This window comes from Leuciscus leuciscus (assembly GCF_965113295.1).
Source record: "Leuciscus leuciscus genome assembly, chromosome: 18".
Taxonomy (NCBI): Eukaryota; Metazoa; Chordata; class Actinopteri; order Cypriniformes; family Leuciscidae; genus Leuciscus; species Leuciscus leuciscus.
In genome coordinates, this window is record NC_138742.1 from 23,918,493 (window position 1) to 23,938,500 (window position 20,008).

Here is a 20,008-nt window from a genome sequence, read left to right on the forward strand (position 1 = left end):
TGGCAGTGTGCACCATCCTTTGCAGGGCTTTGCGGTCGCGGGCGATGGTATTGCCGTACCAGGCAGTGATGCAGCCAGTCACGATGCTCTCTACAGTACTGGTGTAGAACCGTGTGAGGATATGGCGGTTCATTCCAAACTTCCTCAGCCGTCTCAGGAAGAAGAGTCAAGTCAAGTTTAAGTCAAGTCAAGTTTATTTGTATAGCGCTTTTCACAATACAGATTGTATCAAAGCAGCTTCACAGTATTAAATTAAAATAATACAACAAAGTTTGTTTCAAGAGGAATTTATTGATTGATAAAATTAAATTAAATATCCCCAAAATATCCCCAACTGAGCAAGCCAAAGGCAACAGTGGCAAGGAACCGAAAAACTCCATCAAGTGACCTAATGGTGTCCTAAAACTCCATCAGGTGACCTAATGGAGAAAAAAAAAAACTTGGGAGAACCCAGGCTCAGTCGGGGGCCAGTTCTCCTCTGGCATTTATGAGCTAGAGGCCGGATTGTAGTTTGAACTGTAGGATTATATGAATGCCTGGCTGAAGAGATGCGACTTTAATCTAGTTTTAAACTGGGAGAGCGAGTCTGAGCAACGAACAGTATCAGGAAGACTATTCCAGACTTTTGGAGCCAAATGTGAAAATGCTATCCCTCCTTTGGTGGTTCTGGATATCCTAGGTATGACCAAAAGCCTTGAATTTAGTGATCTTAAAGAGCGCGATGGATTATAGGCCGATAGAAGATCCGTTAAATAGACTGGAGCTAAGCCGTTTAGGGCTTTATAAGTCAGTAGCAATACCTTGTAATTAATACGGAACTTTATAGGTAACCAATGCAGTGATGATAAAATTGGTGTTATATGATCATATTTTCTTGATCTCGTAAGAACTCTAGCGGCGGCATTTTGGACTAACTGTAGCTTGTTTATTGAGGATGCAGGACAACCAGCTAATAAAGCATTACAGTAATCCAGTCTCGAGGTCATGAATGCATGAACTAACTTTTCTGCATCAGAAACTGATAGCATATTACGTAGCTTAGCAATGTTTCTAAGGTGGAAAAAGGCTGTTTTTGTAACATATGAAATATGATTTTCAAAAGACAGGTTGCAATCGAGTATAACACCCAGGTCTTTTACTGTAGAGGATAAAGTAACAGGACATCCTATGATGTTAAAGTTGTATTGTGCGAGGTTTTGTGGGCGGTTTTTTGAACCGATAAGTACTACCTCTGTCTTGTCTGGATTTAATAAAAGAAAATTACGGATCATCCAATATTTTATATCTTTAACACACTCTGTCAATTTGGAAAATTTAGCGTTTTCATCCGGCCGTGATGAAATATATATTTGAGTGTCATCAGCATAACAATGGAAACTAATTCCATGTTTCCTTATAATATTTCCAAGTGGCATCATATATATTGAAAATAACAGAGGGCCTAATACAGATCCCTGCGGCACTCCATAGTTTACTGGAGTTATGATCGATTTTTCTCCATTTAAATAGACAAAATGGTAGCGGTCAGATAGGTATGATTTGAACCAGCTTAATGCTTGTCCTTGAACACCAGTATAATTTTGTAGTCGATCTAAGAGTAAAGTGTGATCTATAGTATCGAACGCAGCACTAAGATCAAGTAAAACTAGTATTGAGATACAGCCTTGGTCAGAAGCTAAAAGTAAATCATTTGTGATTTTAACGAGCGCAGTTTCAGTGCTATGATGCGGTCTGAATCCAGACTGAAACTTTTCATAGATATCATTTTGTTGCAAGAAAGAGCCCAGTTGAGCGGACATCACTTTTTCTAATATTTTAGACATAAATGGAAGATTTGAAATTGTCTATAATTTGCTAGATTATTATGATCTAATTGTGGTTTCTTAATGAGAGGGTTTATAACTGCCAGTTTAAATGTTCTAAAGATAAAGATAAAGATGAGTTAATACTATTGAGGAGAGGCTCTTCCACTACAGGTAACACTTCTTTCAGTAGTTTAGTTGGTATAGGATCTAATAAACATGTTGTTGTTTTAGATGAAGTGATAAGTTTATTTAACTCTTTTTGTTCTATAGTTGTAAAGCACTGTAATTGTTCTTGCGGGGTGATAATTGAAGCTAAATTATAAGGCGCTGATGAGCCTTCTTTACAACGGCCTTGGTGTGGACGGACCATGTGAGTTCCTCTGTGATGTGGACACCGAGGAACTTGAAGCTGCTGACTCTCTCCACCGGTGCTCCATTGATGGTGATGGGGCTGTGTTCTCTGCTACTCCTCCTGAAGTCGACCACTAGCTCCTTGGTCTTGCTGACGTTGAGGAAGAGGTTATGCTTCTGACACCAGCGTGACAGAGTGTGCATCTCATCTCTGTAGGCCGTTTCGTTGTTGTCGTTGATCAAACCTACCACCGTCGTATCATCAGCAAACTTAATGATGGTATTGGAGCTGTGAGTTGCCATACAGTCATGTGTGTACAAGGAGTACAAGAGTGGGCTGAGAACACAGCCCTGAGGGGCTCCAGTGTTGAGGGTCAGTGATGAGGAGATGTTACTGCCCATTCTAACCACTTGGCGTCTGTTTGACAAGAAGTCCAGGATCCAGCTGCACAGCAAGCTGTTTAAGCCCAGAGCCCGGAGTTTCACATCAAGCATAGAGGGCACTATGGTGTTGAATGCTGAGCTGTAGTCTACAAACAGCATTCTCACATATGTGTTCCTTTTTTCCAGGTGGGAGAGAGCAGTGTATATTGTAGATGCAATAGCATCATCAGTGGAACGGTTGTTGCGGTATGCAAACTGCAATGGGTCCAGTGAGGGAGGTAAAACAGAGCAGATGTAATCTCTGACTAGTCTCTCAAAGCATTTGCTAATGATGGGGGTCAGAGCAACAGGACGCCAGTCATTTAAGCAGGTGATGTTGGATTGCTTCGTTACAGGTACAGTGGTGGACGTTTTGAAGCATGTGGGGACTACAGACAGGGAGAGGGACAAGTTGAAAATGTCCGTAAAAACACTAGCCAGTTGGTTCGCGCATTCTCTGATGACACGGCCCGGAATGCCGTCTGGACCCGCGGCTTTACGGATGTTCACCCGTCGGAAGGATCGGGTTACATCCGCTACAGAGACGGAGAGTGTACTAACCTCTGTAGCTTCAGCCGCGAGAGCTCTCTCCGCGAGGAGGGTGTAAGTTCCCTCGAAACGAGCATAAAAAGTGTTTAGCTCATCCGGGAGAGAGGCAGCGGTGTTCACTGTGGAGTTTGTGTTCCCTTTGTAGTCCGTGATGATATTAATTCCCTGCCACATGCTTCTAGAGTCGGTGGTGTTGAACTGTCTTTCAATCTTGTCCCTGAAATGGCGTTTTGCTACTCTGATAGTTTTTCGGAGGGCATAACTAGCTTGTTTATGCTCCTCCACAGTCCCGGAATTAAAAGCGAAGGTCCGCGCATTGAGTGCCGCACAAACTTCACTATTTATCCATGGTTTCTAGTTAGGGTAAATACGTTGTGACGAGCGTCCGCGGAGGAATCAGTGTCGCCCTGGCAACCAACACAAAACACCTGCACGTCTTCACTGCCGGCTGATCGGTCACAGTTGCTATCAATCAGCCCACAGCCACATAAGCAGCACATGCTGAGCAAACAGACAGACGCTTGTCTCGAGCCGAATGAAACGCTGGTCTAACCTTTCTCTCGGTTCTCCCCAGAAAGCAGCGAGTGACCGACAGCCCACCACTTTGGAGCACGTTTTGGACACCCACTTTCGATTGGACTGAGCACTGCAGAGCACTGAGAGCACCAGCCACCACGCACCGGCTTACCTACTTTCACCAGTCTTATTTTTTTTATTGTAAATAAATCCACCCTCCGGGGCCTTTTCACGCAGCCTGCCTTGTCGAGTGATTCTTCACCCCGTGACAACATATTATTTTGGTCGGAACAACGTCCTCTACGCACTTCCTGATGAAACACGTTACGCTATCAGCGTAGACCTCGATGTTGTTATTAGAGGCCGACCGGAACATCTCCCAGTCCGCGTGATTAAAACAATCCTGTAGCATAGAGTCTGATTGGTCCGACCAGCACTGGATCGTTCTGAGGGTAGGTGTTTCCTGTTTTAGTTTCTGCCTGTAAACGGGCAGAAGGAGAACGGAAGAATGGTCTGATTTGCCAAGTGGTGGGCGGGGGAGGGATTTGTAGCCATCCTGGAAAGGAGAGTAGCAATGATCCAAAATCCGGTCCCCTCGTGTGTTGAATTTTACGTGTTGGTGCTATTTTGGTGCTATTTTTTTTAAGTTGGCTTTGTTAAAGTCCCCAGACACAATGAACGCGGCCTCAGGGTGCGAGATTTCCTGCTCACTTATTCTCCCATACAGTTCCTTTAGTGCCCGGTCTGTGTCGGCTTGTGGGGGAATGTACACAGCTGTGATAATGACCGCTGTGAATTCCCTCGGTAGCCAGAATGGTCGACACAGAAGCATGAGAAATTCTAGGTCAGGAGAGCAGAAAGACTTGATAGAATGTACGTTCCTCTGATCACACCAAGATTTGTTGATCATAAAACATACACCACCACCTCTACTTTTACCTGAGAGGTCTTTTGCTCTGTCCGCTCGATGCACGGAGAACCCCGCAGTTTCAATAGCCGAATCTGGAATCTCAGCAGACATCCAAGTTTCTGTAAGACAGATAATGCAGCAGTCCCTCGTCTCATGTTGGAAAGAGATCCGCGCTCTCAGCTCGCAGAGCTTGTTGTCCAAAGACTGAACATTTGCCAGTAGAATACTGGGAAGCGGGGGTCGATTTGCGCGCCGTCTTACTCTGATGAGAACGCCGGCTCTTCTTCCCCTTCTCCGGCTGCGTTTCCGCGGCCGAGCTGCCCAGACAAAGGGCTCCGCTGCCGTGTTTGTAAACAGCGGGTCGTCTTTGAAGAATATAAAGTCCGGTTTTCGGTGTGCGATTGCCGAACCAATGTCCAAAAGTGTTTGTCTGTCGTACACAATAAGGCAGACAAAATCCAAAACGAAAAACATAAGAACTGTAAACAAAACAACCAAAAGACTACTATGTTGTGGCGGAGCTCGCAACGCAGCAGCCATGCTCGGCACCATCTTGAACCATAATATTGAGTCATATATTGATGCTAAGTTTATTTGTTATTTGCTGGTTTTCGACATACGACTTGGTGAATTGATTTTATTGTGTAGTATTAGTACTTTTAAAACAGGATGAGATAACCGTGATCATTTTGGTCACTATAATCATGAAATGAAATTTTCATGCCATTTCATCTCTAGTTATGATGCACAATAAAATCAAAAATAGTTAGGTGTTTTTATAATATAATATGCAAAGTACAATTTTCTATATATATTTTTTTTTATCTCTGACATTTAAGGGTGACATATATAGGCATACAAAAACTCTTTTAGGTCTAAAACAGTTTGGATAGTTGCTAAGAGACATTATTTAAGAGATTTAAGTATTGCATTACATGAGTAGCTCTCGGCCACTTTCATTTTTAAAAAGTAGCTCTCAAATGAAAAAAGGTTGGAGACCCCTGGTCTAGATGAATTAAAGGAAAGGTAGCAAATTAACAATAAAAATGTCAATAACTAGTATATTTTCCAGCAGTATGCATAATTAAAATATAAAACATAATTAAACATAGAAATAAACAATTTCATAATTACAATTATAAAATTGTCTATATTAGTTGTTTTAATTGCAAATCATTAATGCAAACCTAAAGTTTCAATCAGGTCAATAAGAGAATAAGATTTACAGAAAAGGAGATTTAAAATCCCTAGTTTAGCTTTTGCAATCATCCTCTGTGCATTTGATGTACAGGCTATGTCCCACTCGATAATGCAGGTCTGACTGAGAATTGTGGTGTTGATTGATAGAAATGCCTGCATTCCAGATCCAACTCTAAATTTGTATTGTCATTAGTCATATTTTGTGGGTCCTACTAGTTTACAACAATGCGAATGACTGGACATAATAAACATTTTATAAAAAGAGACCAGTTGCTTTGCATTTGAATGTGGAATTTTAATGATTAGAAATTAAATCAACTGATGTGTGACTATAGCCATGCACACGTCCAATGCACATTACAGTGTTTACATACAGGAAGTTGACAAGACCGTAACGCTGTAAAATTGTTTGACACAATTGAAAAGAAATGATGAATGCTTTTGGCCTGGATAGTCCTATGATCTATGCCAGGTAGAGATGTTGTGAGTTTGTATTAGTGAGGGTGTGTTCTGTATCTTTGTGTATAGGAGATGGGTGGTGTCTATCCTACCATAATCTGTGGTGTATAATTTAGTTCCGAGGCTACACTGGGAGGCCATGGAGCTGCAGTATGAGTGCTATGAGATGTGAATTGCCCCTTGAATTATCTCCACACCCATCTCCTACATTTCAAGATGTGTGTGTCCTGGCTGATGCAGGCAGGCCCAGACCCTTGTGGACCCTGATTCTGAAAAATGGCAGCCATCAGCCTGAAAGGGAAATGGACAGGGAGAAAAACTGTTTAATCTTAAACCTTTACACAAATTGCAAGAAAAGTTATCTTTAAAGGGATACTTCACCGTTTTTTCATATTAAACTATGTTATTCCCTTAACTAAGATGAGTTGATACATACCTCTCTCGTCTCAGTGCGTGCACTCAATCGCTCTGTCTTGCAGCGAAACTTTGTTAGCACTTAGCTTAGCCCAGTTCATTCAATAGGGGCCAAGCAGAGAAGCTACCAAACACCTCCACGTTTTCCCTATTTAAATACAGTTACTCGAGTAGTGTAACTCGACCGAGGACGGTGACACAAAACAAAACGTTGCGCTTTTATAAGCGTGTAAAATGGATAACTATATTGTATGGCGGAATACCATAGCAAGTGCTTGGGAGCACTTTGACTTGGCGCAGTAATATCTTCACTCGTGAAAAATCCTCTCACCGGCCCCCGCTCCCTCACCTCCTCCCTCTCATTTCCGTCAATAGAACCAACGTGACTTTTACCACCTGTGCTATTAGCAAACTGCAAGAGATCATTTGCAATGGCGGACTTTGTAGATGATTATGACTTGTTTGTAGCAGACCCAGAGCCATATCTGTTTGAACCCGAGTACACGGAGGAGGAATTAGCTTTTATGGACCGTGAGAGGGAAGAAAGATATGAACCAGAACAGACCGGAGCCGGCGAAAGAACACGGGCAAACAGCAATTGGTGGTGCAAGTGTGACTGTTGCGAACAGATGCCGACCGAAATTGAGAGCCTGTGCTGTTCAGAATGGGACCAGGTGTTGCCATCGAAGGTGGGGGTCAATATAGATCCAGAAGACCCTGGACAAATCGCATGTGTCGCGGCAAGCGACGCGTTTGCAGCGATGATTCACCCGGCAGTTGTCAACTTTTTCTTTCATCGTGACAAAGTCAATTGGAGGAAACGACCCACCCCGAGTGGACCAGATGGCCAGCTATCCTCAGAGTAAGTGCTATCTGAAACTATTGAAATATGCCTATGTATCATGTTTTCATTTATAAATGTATATACTTAGACTATCTCTATCTTCTCAGTCAAAATAGGTTGGTTTCCTACCGGATAGTGCTGGAATGGGCCCTACAGGGCGAAACTTTGGGCAGAGGCAATCGGAAACCACTGCCATCATGTGTGGTCGGGACTATACGACAAAGATATCCTTCTGAGTCCGGTGTCTATGTTGGATTTCAAGAACTACATGAGGCAATGGATATGTAGGCATATGACTGTTACTGGACAATATGTGCTGGGCCCTGAGTTCAGACCTAAATTATGTTTACATGTTTCACAGACATCTGTGGGACAATTGCACTGCAGCTTGCGTCAGAATAGTAGACAACCTGTTTTTATATTTTACTATATTACAACCATTATGTAGATGTATTTCTATCACTTATTTATTTTCAATTTACTCATTTGTATTCAATTCAGTTTCCTATTTTTGATGTGTATAAATAAAGCTTTGAACCTACAACATCTAGAGTGATACTTTTATCTCTTTTGCTAAATCAAATGACTTCTGATATAATCACTCATGCAATATCAAGGATCTTTATTTCAATTCAATCCCATAGTAAATAGGATAGGCCATGTGTTCTCTAGGCAAAAGGTGTTTTGTCAGATTTGTTCAAACATAAGTGAAGTCACAAATTTGGAAAATACGTAATTTATTTAACAAAATAACAACAAAAATATTAACTATAATAAATGACATTTGCCTTCTACACTTGCTATGCAAGTATAAGTCCCCTCCTGTGGTTTTTCAATGGCACAGGTTCTTTTTCATGTCAGCTGTAAACAAGAGTTACAATGGCTCCGATGGACCTTTGAATCTTGAGGTGTGTGACTGTATGACCTCCTCTTTGCTGGGCTTTGTTTGCAATGCAATGTTGGCAGCTAGGCGAGGTATTTGGATACGGGATGATGCGTCTTTGAATCTGATTGTGGGGTCAAGTCTTCTTTGGATCACTCTGTCCATGAGGTCATCTCTGAATTTTTGAGTCGTCTTCATATAGATTGGTCTAGCAATCCACTGCTTTGATTGCTTTTGAAAGACAACATTGTGTCTTGTGAGGCCTGAAATAAAAAGTATGAACGAACGTGCTAGAAGTATGGTAAATGTATAATTTTGATATTTATAATATTATTACAAAAGTTACGACTGTGGCTATTTTTGTTTTTTATGCAAAAAAACAATTCATTAGTCAGTCATATCTGTGCCAGCATTTATTTGAAGATCATGTTCATGTATGGATGACACATAGAGAAGTGCAGGGAAAATACACAGTGACATTACAGTAATTTGCATTCATTTAGTACCCACCAGCTGCTGTTGTTGCCTGTTCCCGCTTTGTGGAGTGATTCTCATTGTGATCCATAATGGCTAGCATAGTGCGTGCCTTCATTGAAGGGTATTGAAAATGAAGTCGCTTTGGACAGTACTTCAAAAGGGCATTGTGAAACACCTCAAGTTGTCCTGAAAAATAAAACAAAAGAAAATGCTTTACAATGTAAAAACAAGAGCATGAAAAGTTGTGTATTCTTTCGAAGCACTGTATCATAAATGGGATGCATAGTATTATTGATCAAGTCTGGTGTAACATTCCCCCCCCCCTCATACAGACTTATTGCAAAATAGTTTCTCAGAACCTATTCTCACTGAGACAGACTTGACTTGAACCATATTACTATTCTGCATGTCAAACTCTTTGATACACATACCTGTGTGTTTGAACAGTGTCATCTGTTGTAGGTCTTTTATGAGACGTGTGTCCATAATCATTGCTTGAAGGGCTTTGAAGGCAGGGGAATTCCCTTTTAGCCACCTCTTTGTTCTTTGTTCCTCTGCTGACAAGTCCTGATGGAAACATCTGTATTCCGTTCCGTTTTCTTCCCAGCGATGGACCCCAGTGATGTGGTGTTGGAGAGACATCCATCGTCGGAGCAGCTCCTGAAAACACAAAAGCAGAGGCACACTTTTAACCGTCTGTAATACAATACAGTTGGCTTCCATGTTGAAGACCAAAAATTTGATGTACATTTGAGCTGCATATAGCATTTGATATATATAAAAACATAGAATATCGCTTTGTGATGATCTGTTTATGTATGCTTTGGTACCTTTGCATCTCCTTTGGAGGTGCAACAGCTCCACCACATGTGGTTGCTGACACTCTTGACCCAAGGAGCAAGATCCTTGTATTCTTTTCTGTTGGATGCTGCAACCAATTTTTTTTTAAATCCTGAAAAATTATAGAAAATAATTACTATGGGTAATTTCATGCATTGCATAGACTATGGTGGCACACCATTTCAGCCATATCTGTTACATACATACTTGTGTTTCAGTCTCTTTTGAATGTTTTTGGCTTTTGCATTAATTTTAATTTTTTTATCACTACCAAATTAGGTACAATTAGCTATAGAAACATGGAAATGAGTGCGCCGCACACATTATACAGAGCCATAAAAAAAAACTTTTGTGCAACACTGGTAACAGACAGTAATGGAGATAAAATATTTGGGGTTGTTTTCTAGCTATACAGCTTAGACTAACAGTAAACTAACCTTTGGCGACATGCCACGGATCAAACTGATGAATGATATGAGGATATTCTTCTCTCATAATTTTTCTTATGGACGGATGCCGGTCTGTGGTGACCACTTTTACATCAATGCCCTCATCCAGGATCTTCTCCAGGTCTTTCTTGAAGGCCAGTGGTTCCATTGCGACCGAACTGGAGGCCTGGGAAACCTATAGAGCACAAAAGAATGCATAATGACATTTAAAAACATGTTATAGAATTTACCATAGATTTTTGGAAATAATTGACAATTTACCTGCATCATCTCAAACCCCACGATCTGGTTAGTGGAGTCATCCATAAAAGAATACGTGTTGTATTTGCTGGAGTGTCCGGGGCTGTCACTTCTGCCGTCTCCACTTAGCTGCACTCCTTCACCGTCTTCGCTTTGGCAAATTAATCTTGCTTTGATTATGTTCTCCTGTTGTGTGTATGATTTCTCAATCACTGGGAGCAGGTAGCTTGCCTGTATGTTGTAAAAAGTTACCTCCAGGGGCAACTGCAGGTTTAAAAGTCCAGCCCAGTCAGCTATGTCAGTGTATGTTGAGCCGGTAAAGAGAGTGGCAGCTGCTGCGAAAAGGTTATTTTCCGCCATTCCACGTATATTGGGACATGACTCCCATTGTCCCATATGGCCATTGCTGCATTGCCAATTTATATTGATTCTACTGCCGAACTGTGTTACTGTCTGGTTTAGGTCACACATCTCAGCACCACAGGTTGTACAATTCTGAAAGAGTTCCATGAGTTTGGACTCATTTACAATCCACTTCCTCTCCTTCCAACCTCTGGCTTGTCCAGAGATGCTTGAAGAGCTTCCTGTGGTGGTGGTGGAGGGGCTTGAATTTGGCACAAAGCTGGTGTCTGCGGTATCAACAGCAGGCTCTGAGGTCATGCTGACATCAAACACTGATGTTGCACTCATATCCATCACAGTAGCTTCAATGTGGTGTGTTTCCTGTTGTAGACAAATAAAAATAAAAATATGCATTGGTTTTGCATACCAGTGCCACATCCAGTACATCTTGAGTAAACAATTACATGACTTGATAGGAAATAAAGTGTAATGGTTTCCATAAATTGTATTATGGATTATTGATAGCAAACATAGAAGCGGGTCACTCAAATACAAGACTTTTTCATGGTCTACACATGACCATCATTGTGGATGTCGATGCAGTGTCCTAGACACGAATCAGATGTCAAATAAATGTATGTCATATTGCAATCATACAGTAAGTCTGTATAAAACATGAAGATTCATTAGCTTACCGATTGCATTGTCCATGTGGGAGCCAGGGCAACAGCTGGTTTGCTTGAACGTAAAGGACTGGTTAGCTGTGCAGACAAGGGCACTTTGAATGTAGCAGTAGACTCTTCAGCTCTGTGCTTCTGGGGGGTTGAATGAGGTACACCAACAAAAAAGTTTTCCTCTTGTTCTGGCAGATCTTGCTGTACGTCTTTCAACTCTGCCTGTATAATCATTGACAAAATTATGACAGGAATAACAATGACAATAATTATTATTTTGGAAAGCAAATAAAAACACTACCATAATTTATATTTATATATTTTTTACATTCTTCCGAGTAAGTATTGTATTGTATAAAGTATTGTCACAGGGTATTACATAAGTAGACAGTAGCCTACTCTTTCAGTGCTTCACCTGAGACAAAAATACCCCCCCCCCCCCCCCCATTTTTATTTCTGCGCTCAGTCCTTATGTAAATCAAACAGTCATTTCTTATTGCCTGTCTCAGAAGTGCACTGATTTCACAGCTAACTTATGTTACTCAGATAAGGTTACTGACACTTCCAGGACAACCAAATACCATGCAAAAGTACACTTACAGCGTTGGGTGATGATCCACTTTGTTGTGTTAGTGATTTGAATATTGTCGGTGTAGCCTCATCCTTTAGGCGCGTTCCTGTGCAGGTATAGTCCTCCGCTGTGAAATGGTCGGAGCAAACACGCCACTTCTTCAGAGTCGTCAACGGTGTTTTTGGATTCTTGTTCAAAGCAGCTAACCAAGCTCTCCGCTGTATGTGGTGAGTTGGAATTCTGTGAAACATGACGGCACTATATACCTTCTCCTTGTTATCACAACCCTTTACGATGCACGTTATAACCATGATTGTCCAAAAACTATCTTCCTACAACCTGATACTTCGTCAACTCTGCTCAAACTACTACTGCTACTAACGTTACTGGTGCAGGTCACGTTGGTTCTATTGACGGAAATGAGAGGGAGGAGGAGAGGGAGCGGGGGCCGGTGAGAGGATTTTTCACGAGTGAAGATATTACTGCGCCAAGTCAAAGTGCTCCCAAGCACTTGCTATGGTATTCCGCCATACAATATAGTTATCCATTTTACACGCTTATAAAAGCGCAACGTTTTGTTTTGTGTCACCGTCCTCGGTCGAGTTACACTACTCGAGTAACTCTATTTAAATAGGGAAAACGTGGAGGTGTTTGGTAGCTTCTCTGCTTGGCCCCTATTGAATGAACTGGGCTAAGCTAAGTGCTAACAAAGTTTCACGGCAAGACAGAGCGATTGAGTGCACGCACTGAGACGAGAGAGGTATGTATCAACTCATCTTAGTTAAGGGAATAACATAGTTTAATATGAAAAAACGGTGAAGTATCCCTTTAAGATGTGTGTGACCATCATGTGACAGTAAAAGAGCACACACAAACCTTATTCTAATATGGAATTGTATTGGAATGGTAAAGAGTGTTGGTATGTGACAGGAGGGCCTTCACTAAAGGATAAGATTTGATGAACAAGTCTAAGAATGTTCCACATATGGTTGAAATACCATAATTGGCCAAGAAAAATAACATCGTGGGAGTCAAGACTATAAAGGAGAAAGGATGCCCTCCCCTCACGGTCACACTCTGCAGCCACTCTGTGTGACTGTATGACTGCTGGCCTTTCCTTGCAAGAAAATAAACCTCATCAAAGACAATTGGAAATGTTTGTCTTTTATTCAGTGATATACTTTTGTTTGCCACCACACCAGATAGTTGTTGCAGATGGCTTTCACCTGCGGTTTTGTGCCATCACGGAAAAATTGTTTTAGTTTACAAAGACATGGACCATTATCATGATCATGTTTCTGCAAAGAAAAAGGCCAGATAAACTGAGTGATAATGGTCAGATCTGACTGCTGGTAATAAATAAAGTTCTTCTGAAGTGAAGCGATGCGTTCGTGTAAGAAAAATATTCATATTTAAAACTTTATCGACTAAGATAACTAGCTACCGGCAGACGGCCATACACAAGTCATCTTATGCCAAGTCTTATGCTAATTCAGACAACTCACATTCAATTACTATCACCAGTCCTATTAAAATCCATTTTTAGTTGTTTATCATCCCCCAGGTCAGCTTGGCAGTTTCTTGGAGGAGTTTGATGTGCTACTTTCCAAGAACAAATTATGTGCCCTATGCACATAAACTGTACAGCTCTATTCTCTTATTGTGTGTCAAAAACAGAGTAACATTAACCTTATTTCTGCATAACTTCATTCTTAATATAGGCTTAAACTCTGAATTTATGGATTGTTTTTTACTTTAGTGCCTTTCAAGTACTTGACTTGGTGCACAATATGTAAAGTTGTTGATGTCACTTCTAAACTTTTAAAAAGACAAATGTAGCTAAGGAGAAAATCTGAGCCTAGTGTGTGATCTTGTCTGAAACTTTGGAGGAGACGAATATAAGACCACCGGGGTCTTTAGTTTAGGAGGAAAATATGAGCACATTGTGTTTTTTAGATGTATAGTAGCACAGTGCTCATTCAGCAAATGCACAGCTAAACAGATGTGTTTTGAGTCTGGATCTGAATGTGACTTCTGTTGGAGCCCATATATCTCGTCTGTCTCTGCCTATCTCGCCTATTTTAACGATCTAAGCGCATGGTCTAAAGCAGAGGGCGCAAGTGCACTTAGAGTGTGTCCGAATCCACTTTTGCTATTTTAACAACAGGAAAAATGGTCGGTGCGTGCAGCGCATGGTCTATAAGGGTTGAATAATGGGTGTGTTTTAGGCGTAACGTGAAGTCTCATCTCCCATTCCCTTTAAAAGCCAGTAGCGCTTGCGCCATGGCGGATTAGTTATTTACATGATGGAATTTGCAAACGGAAAGACTGAATGCGTCTCCAGAGCGCAAATGGATCTGCTCGTGCGTGAGGTTAAAGCCTGCGAACAGACCATCTAGTTTATAAACGCCATCTAGTATACCAGCTAGTTAAATCCGACCTCTAGTTTATAAACGCCAGAGGAGAACTGGCCCCCGACTGAGCCTGGGTTCTCCCAAGGTTTTTTTTTTTTTCTCCATTAGGTCACCTGATGGAGTTTTTCGGTTCCTTGCCACTGTTGCCTTTGGCTTGCTCAGTTGGGGATATTTGGGGTTATTTGGGGATATTTAATTTAATTAATCAATCAACAATACTATTGATCAGCATTACCAAACGTGGACGTTTTCCACTAGAAACAAACATTGATGTATTATTTTAATTTAATACTGTGAAGCTGCTTTGATACAATCTGTATTGTGAAAAGCGCTATATAAATAAACTTGACTTGACTTGACTTGACCATATACTGGACAAGCCGAATACCACCATATCTTTATGTACAAAATATAAGTCTTTTACATTGTAATCCTTTTATTTTTAATATTTGGTTAGTTTGTGTGCTGCTGCGCGTCCCTGTGTGTGTAATAAACTCAAAAGTTAAAAGTGTAGTTGATAATATTGCTCCTGTGAAAGTCAGGAAGAAGAGTGGCAGACAAAAAGCACCTTGGAGAAACTCAACAGCAGTGCAAAATATGAGAAGACAATGCAGAAAATCATGTGGCGGAAGACAAAACTTGTAGTCCATTATAACATCTACAAAGACAGCATCCATGCTTTCAATATGATACTAGGCAAAGCTAGACAGACTTTCTTCTCAAATATTATAAACAGCAATTTAAACAACACACGCACTCTTTTTGCTGCTGTGGAGAGACTGACAACCCCCCCAAGCCAGATTCCCAGTGAAATGCTCTCAGACAGCAAGTGCAGTGAGTTTGCTTCTTTCTTCTCTGAGAAAATCAGTAATATCAGAAAGGTGATCAGCACATCCTTGAGTTGCGCTGGGGTCAGACAGATCAGACCACATCCGCAGAAAGTTACTATGTCTGATTTCAAAGAAATTGATGGTAACATTTTGGAAGAAACCGCACAGCACCTTAAAACATCAACCTGTGCTCTTGACACACTTCCCACATCTTTTTTTTTTCAAAAGTGTGTTAAACAGTTTAGAAGAAGATCTTCTAGAAGTGGTAAATTCCTCACTTCTCTCTGGGAGTTTTCCAAACTCCCTTAAAACTGCAGTTGTCAAGCCCTTCCTGAAAAAGAGCAATCTGGATAAGACCATATTAAGCAACTATAGACCGATCTCAAATCTTCCTTTCATAGGCAAGATCATTGAAAAAGTTGTCTTCAATCAGCTGAACAAATTCTTAAGCTCGAATGGATACTTTGACAATTTTCAATCTGGTTTCCGACCACACCACAGCACAGAGACAGCACTCATAAAGATAATAAACGATATTCGCTTAAATACTGATACAGGCAAATTATCAGTGCTGGTCCTGCTCGACCTCAGTGCTGCATTTGACACTGTCGATCACAACATACTTCTTGACAAGCTGGAAAACTTGGTGGGGCTTTCAGGGATAGTCCTAAAATGGTTCAGGTCATACTTAGGAGGGAGAGGTTATTATGTGAGTATAGGAGACCATAAGTCTGAGTGGACATCCATTACATGCGGAGTCCCTCAAGGCTAAATTCTTGCGCCACTCCTGTTCAACCTGTATATGCTCCCAATGAGCCAAATAATGAAAAAGAACCAAATTGCTTACCACAGCTATGCAGACGACACACAGATCTACTTAGCCCTATCGCCTAATGATTACAGCCCCATTGACTCCCTGTGCCAATGCATTGATGAAGTCAACAGTTGGATGTGCCAAAACTTTCTTCAGTTAAACAAAGACAAAACTGAAGTCATTGCGTTTGGAAACAAAGATGAAGTTCTCAAGGTGAACGCATACCTTCACTCTATGGGTCAAACAACTAAAACTCAAGTCAGGAATCTTGGTGTTTCTCTAGAGTCAGACCTTAGTTTCAGTAGTCATGTCAAAGCAATAACTAAATCAGCATACTATCATCTGAAAAATATTGCAAGAATTAGATGCTTTGTTTCCAGACAAGACTTAGAGAAACTTGTGCATGCTTTCATCACCAGTAGGGTGGGTTATTGTAATGGACTCCTCACTGGCCTTCCCAAAAAGACCATAAGACAGTTGCAGCTCATACCGAACGCTGCTGCCAGGATTCTGTGCAGAACCAGAAAATATGAACATATCACACCAGTCCTCAGGTCTTTACACTGGCTCCCAGTTACATTTAGGATTGATTTTAAAGTATTATTACTGGTATATAAATCACTCAATGGCCTAGGACCTCAATACATTGCAGATATGCTCACTGAATATAAACCCAACAGATCACTCAGATCATTAGGATCACATCAGCTAGAAATATCAAGGGTTCACTCTAAGCATGGTAAGTCCGCTTTTAGCTATTATGCCAGCTGCAGCTGGAACCAGCTTCCAGAAGAGATCAGATGTGCTCCTACAGTAGTTACATTTAAATCCTGTCACGGTTCATAAATTCATTGTTTCCTTCGTGTCTCGTGTAACTGTTGTTCTGTGTGTGTGTGTGTGTGTGTGAGTGGGCGTGGCACTCATTCCGGAGGATCAGCGATCCAGCTGATCTCATTCATCACCCCAGCTGCAGCTCATTCAGTCTCCTATAAAACCTCACCGCATTATTCTCTCATTGTCAGATCGTTGGTTGATGTCTCCCGTTTGTGATCCCAGTATTGTCGACGTTCCCGTTTCCTGTTCCAGTTCCTGTTCTCTGTTCTTCGGATATCGTCTTCACTTGGGTTTCACGGTTACGGCACTTCACCACGGACCTCGCTGACCATCCAGTCCCTGTGTCACCAGCGTCTCTCCCATCATCGGACTTTCACCTGTTACATCATCGGACTAGCACCTGTTACATCATCGGACTTTCACTTGTTATTTCTTCAATAAACCTGAGTTACTTGCATTCTGCTTCCGTCGTCTTGATTCAACATGACAGAACGATCTGACCACGTTATGGAAGCAGCAAGTGATCCTTCATCTCTGGAAACCTTTGTCAGCACCAGTATACAACGCATGGATCACCAAGAGAAGAACCTCAACGACACAGCTCGGGCAGTTCAAGCGCTGGTGACACAGGTGTCCGAGCCCCGTCTACGATCACGAGCCCATGCAGGTTGGGCGGGCTCGGCTTACTCGGGAGGAGAAGGAAAGGCGGAGGTCCCAAGGACTTTGTCTTTACTGTGGAGCAGCTGGTCACTTTGCGTTCGGTTGTCCGGTAAAAGGGCAAGCCCGACAGTAATTCTGAGGCTACTGTCGGGTGGGATCTCCGCCGAGAAGACCTCACCAACATCTACGCTCCTCCCAGTAAGACTGAGGTGGTCAGCTCACGAGCACGACGGACAAGCACTGGTGGATTCAGGGGCAGAAGGTAATTTTATGGACTGCACGTTTGCTCACAAGTTTCAAGTCCCCTTATTACCACTCACCCGCAAGATAGAAGTCCGCGCACTCAATGGTCAAGATCTACCCAACATTTCACACACCACCGGACCCGTCACGCTCATCACATCTGGCAACCACATTGAGACCCTATCATTTTACATTCTGGACTCCCCTCTTGCACCCATAGTTTTAGGACATCCCTGGCTCATCAAACATAATCCCAAGATAGACTGGCAGCAGCGCACGGTGTTGGAATGGAGTACTAAGTGTCATGAGTCTTGTCTTGTCTCTGCTTGTCCGTCTGTTTCTGTCTCTGTGTTTCAGGAGGAGACAGGGGATTTATCTAACGTGCCCACGGAGTACCTGGACCTGAAGGAAGTGTTCAGTAAGTCTCGGGCTGCTTCTCTTCCTCCGCATCGTCCCTATGACTGTGCAATAGACTTACTGCCAGGTAAAGCTCCGCCTAAGGGCAAGTTATATTCGCTTTCTGTTCCAGAGAGGGGGGCCATGGAGAAATATATTTCTGATTCTCTGGCATCCGGGTTCATCCAGCCTTCCTCATCTCCTGCGGGGGCGGGGTTCTTTTTTGTGGGGAAGAAGGACGGTTCTCTGCGACCTTGTATTGATTACCGAGGGCTGAACAACATCACGGTAAAGAATACTTATCCTTTGCCGTTGATGTCTTCAGCCTTCGAGAGGTTGCAGGGAGCGTCCGTCTTCACTAAATTGGACTTACGTAATGCTTATCATTTGGTCCGCATCAGGAAGGGGGATGAGTGGAAGACTGCTTTTAACACCCCCAGGGGGCACTTTGAATACTTGGTCATGCCCTTCGGGCCCTTCAGTATTTCTCGAGAATACTGAAGCCAGAAAATTATCCTTAATTTTCCAAAATGTAAAACGCATTTGCTGCAGCAAGCAGACATAGGCGAGACAGCTCGCGCGCCTATTGGCTGCTCTGCAGCAACTGCTGCAACCTATCAGTGCGTCTTGGCATGACTCCAGCGCCAATGGGAAGCCTTCCCGTGCTACATCATGAACCGCCAAAATGGGTGTGGCCTCAAGCCTATATATACCCATCGCCCAGGTTGTAATATGATTTCGTCTCCTTCGGCGAGTGACTTCACTTCGCTGGATCTCCAAGAGGAAGCCGCGCCGTCGAACAGCACTTCAGCGGGACGAGCTTGAGTTCGAGGACGCCGGCCGGATTCGCTGCCTTCGCTCGCCGTACCTGCTGCGCTATCCAGCGCCCATATCCTTTTCTCTGCTCCGTGTGTGTTTGCCGGCGCGACACACACGTTTCCTCTAAAAGAGCAAAGGCATTTTTAAATGCCAACCATGTCCTGCGGCTTGGCAGAGCCGTTCTCAGCGACAGGGACCACCACGTGCTGTGCGCTTCCTGCCTGGGAAAGGACCACGCGGACCACGCGCTCGCTGATGGCGGCTGCCAGGAATGCGAGTCATTGCCTCTTTCGACTCTGCGGGCTCGACAGGCTTTGTTCATCGTCAAGTCCACTTCTCCCATGCCTTCTGTTGGGCCGCGCTGTAAGAAGCGCTGCTCTCAAAGGCCACCAGAACCTTCGGTGAAGGAGAACTCGCTGGCGGTGTCCCCATGAGCCTCCTTCTTGGAGTCCCCCATCTCTTTCCTCGACGGCCAGCCCCCCGCGACGGTCGAGACGATGGAGCGGGATGTCATGGAGGATGACAGCTGCTCTCTCCTGGCGTCCGGGAGTGAGGAATGGTCGGGCTCTATCCCTGACCCCGCCCCGTCGACACAGGAGTCTGACGCTGTCCGACATGTCAGAGTCTGACCGTGCCACCTTTCTGGACGCTCCTGTTTCTCCGGCTGATCTCTTCGGACCCTCGGTTAAAGGTGCAGAAAACGTCTCAGGCTATCAGACACTTTTTGCCGCGGCCATCCAGTTCTGCAGCAGGCCGTGCTAAGAAGCAGCTGCCCGCTCGAAGAACAGCGCCCCCACCGCCACCCGCCCCGCAACAGCGCCAAGCCTGAGATACACGCCAGCGCTCGCGCTCTTCTAGCCGTCGCAGACCGCCGCCTGCCCAAGGACCCAGACCCAGGCTCGCGCCCAGTTTCAAGCCTCCCAAATCTTCCTGGCCCTCCTAGGAAAGCGCCGATGGTCAAGTCCCGCTGCGACCGGAAAACACCATCAAAATCAGCGCGAACCGCTCTCTTAGTTCCCTCAACAGAGGCGACTCAAAGAGTGTACTTAGC

General features: G+C 43.2%; 3 protein-coding genes and 1 long non-coding RNA gene across 16 annotated transcripts in view; 1 reads left to right on the top strand and 3 right to left on the bottom strand.

Annotated features, from left to right (window-relative positions):
• The window catches only part of LOC309480489 (uncharacterized protein), a 516,287-nt gene that overhangs the window by 174,692 nt on the left and 321,587 nt on the right, over window positions 1–20,008 (bottom strand). The gene's annotated exons all lie outside the window — the stretch shown is intronic.
• Window positions 1–20,008, top strand: part of LOC309480535 (uncharacterized protein) — a 318,834-nt gene that overhangs the window by 77,365 nt on the left and 221,461 nt on the right. The gene's annotated exons all lie outside the window — the stretch shown is intronic.
• On the bottom strand, window positions 8,262–10,231 carry LOC309481530 (uncharacterized protein). The gene is made up of 5 exons (XM_082146494.1): window positions 10,109–10,231; window positions 9,662–9,783; window positions 9,263–9,491; window positions 8,865–9,017; window positions 8,262–8,617 (listed from the first exon to the last, which is right to left on the bottom strand). Exons 1-5 carry the CDS (start codon window positions 10,164–10,166, stop codon window positions 8,346–8,348), a joined length of 834 nt encoding a protein of 277 aa, XP_082002620.1. The 5' UTR covers window positions 10,167–10,231; the 3' UTR covers window positions 8,262–8,345.
• LOC309480018 lies at window positions 10,862–12,307 on the bottom strand. Its single transcript, XR_014199506.1, has 3 exons — window positions 11,977–12,307; window positions 11,398–11,598; window positions 10,862–11,083 (listed from the first exon to the last, which is right to left on the bottom strand). It is a non-coding gene; the product is annotated as an uncharacterized lncRNA (long non-coding RNA).

Bases quoted from the DNA above. Each gene is read 5' to 3' on its own strand.
- LOC309481530 (XM_082146494.1), bottom strand. From the start codon at position 10,166: ATGAGAGAAGAATATCCTCATATCATTCATCAGTTTGATCCGTGGCAT. The intron at 9,492-9,661 runs GTACCAAAGCAT...TTGTGTTTTCAG, and splicing joins CCTCCAAAGGAGATGCAAAG to GAGCTGCTCCGACGATGGAT. The intron at 9,018-9,262 runs GTATGTGTATCA...TTTATTTTTCAG, and splicing joins GACACTGTTCAAACACACAG to GACAACTTGAGGTGTTTCAC.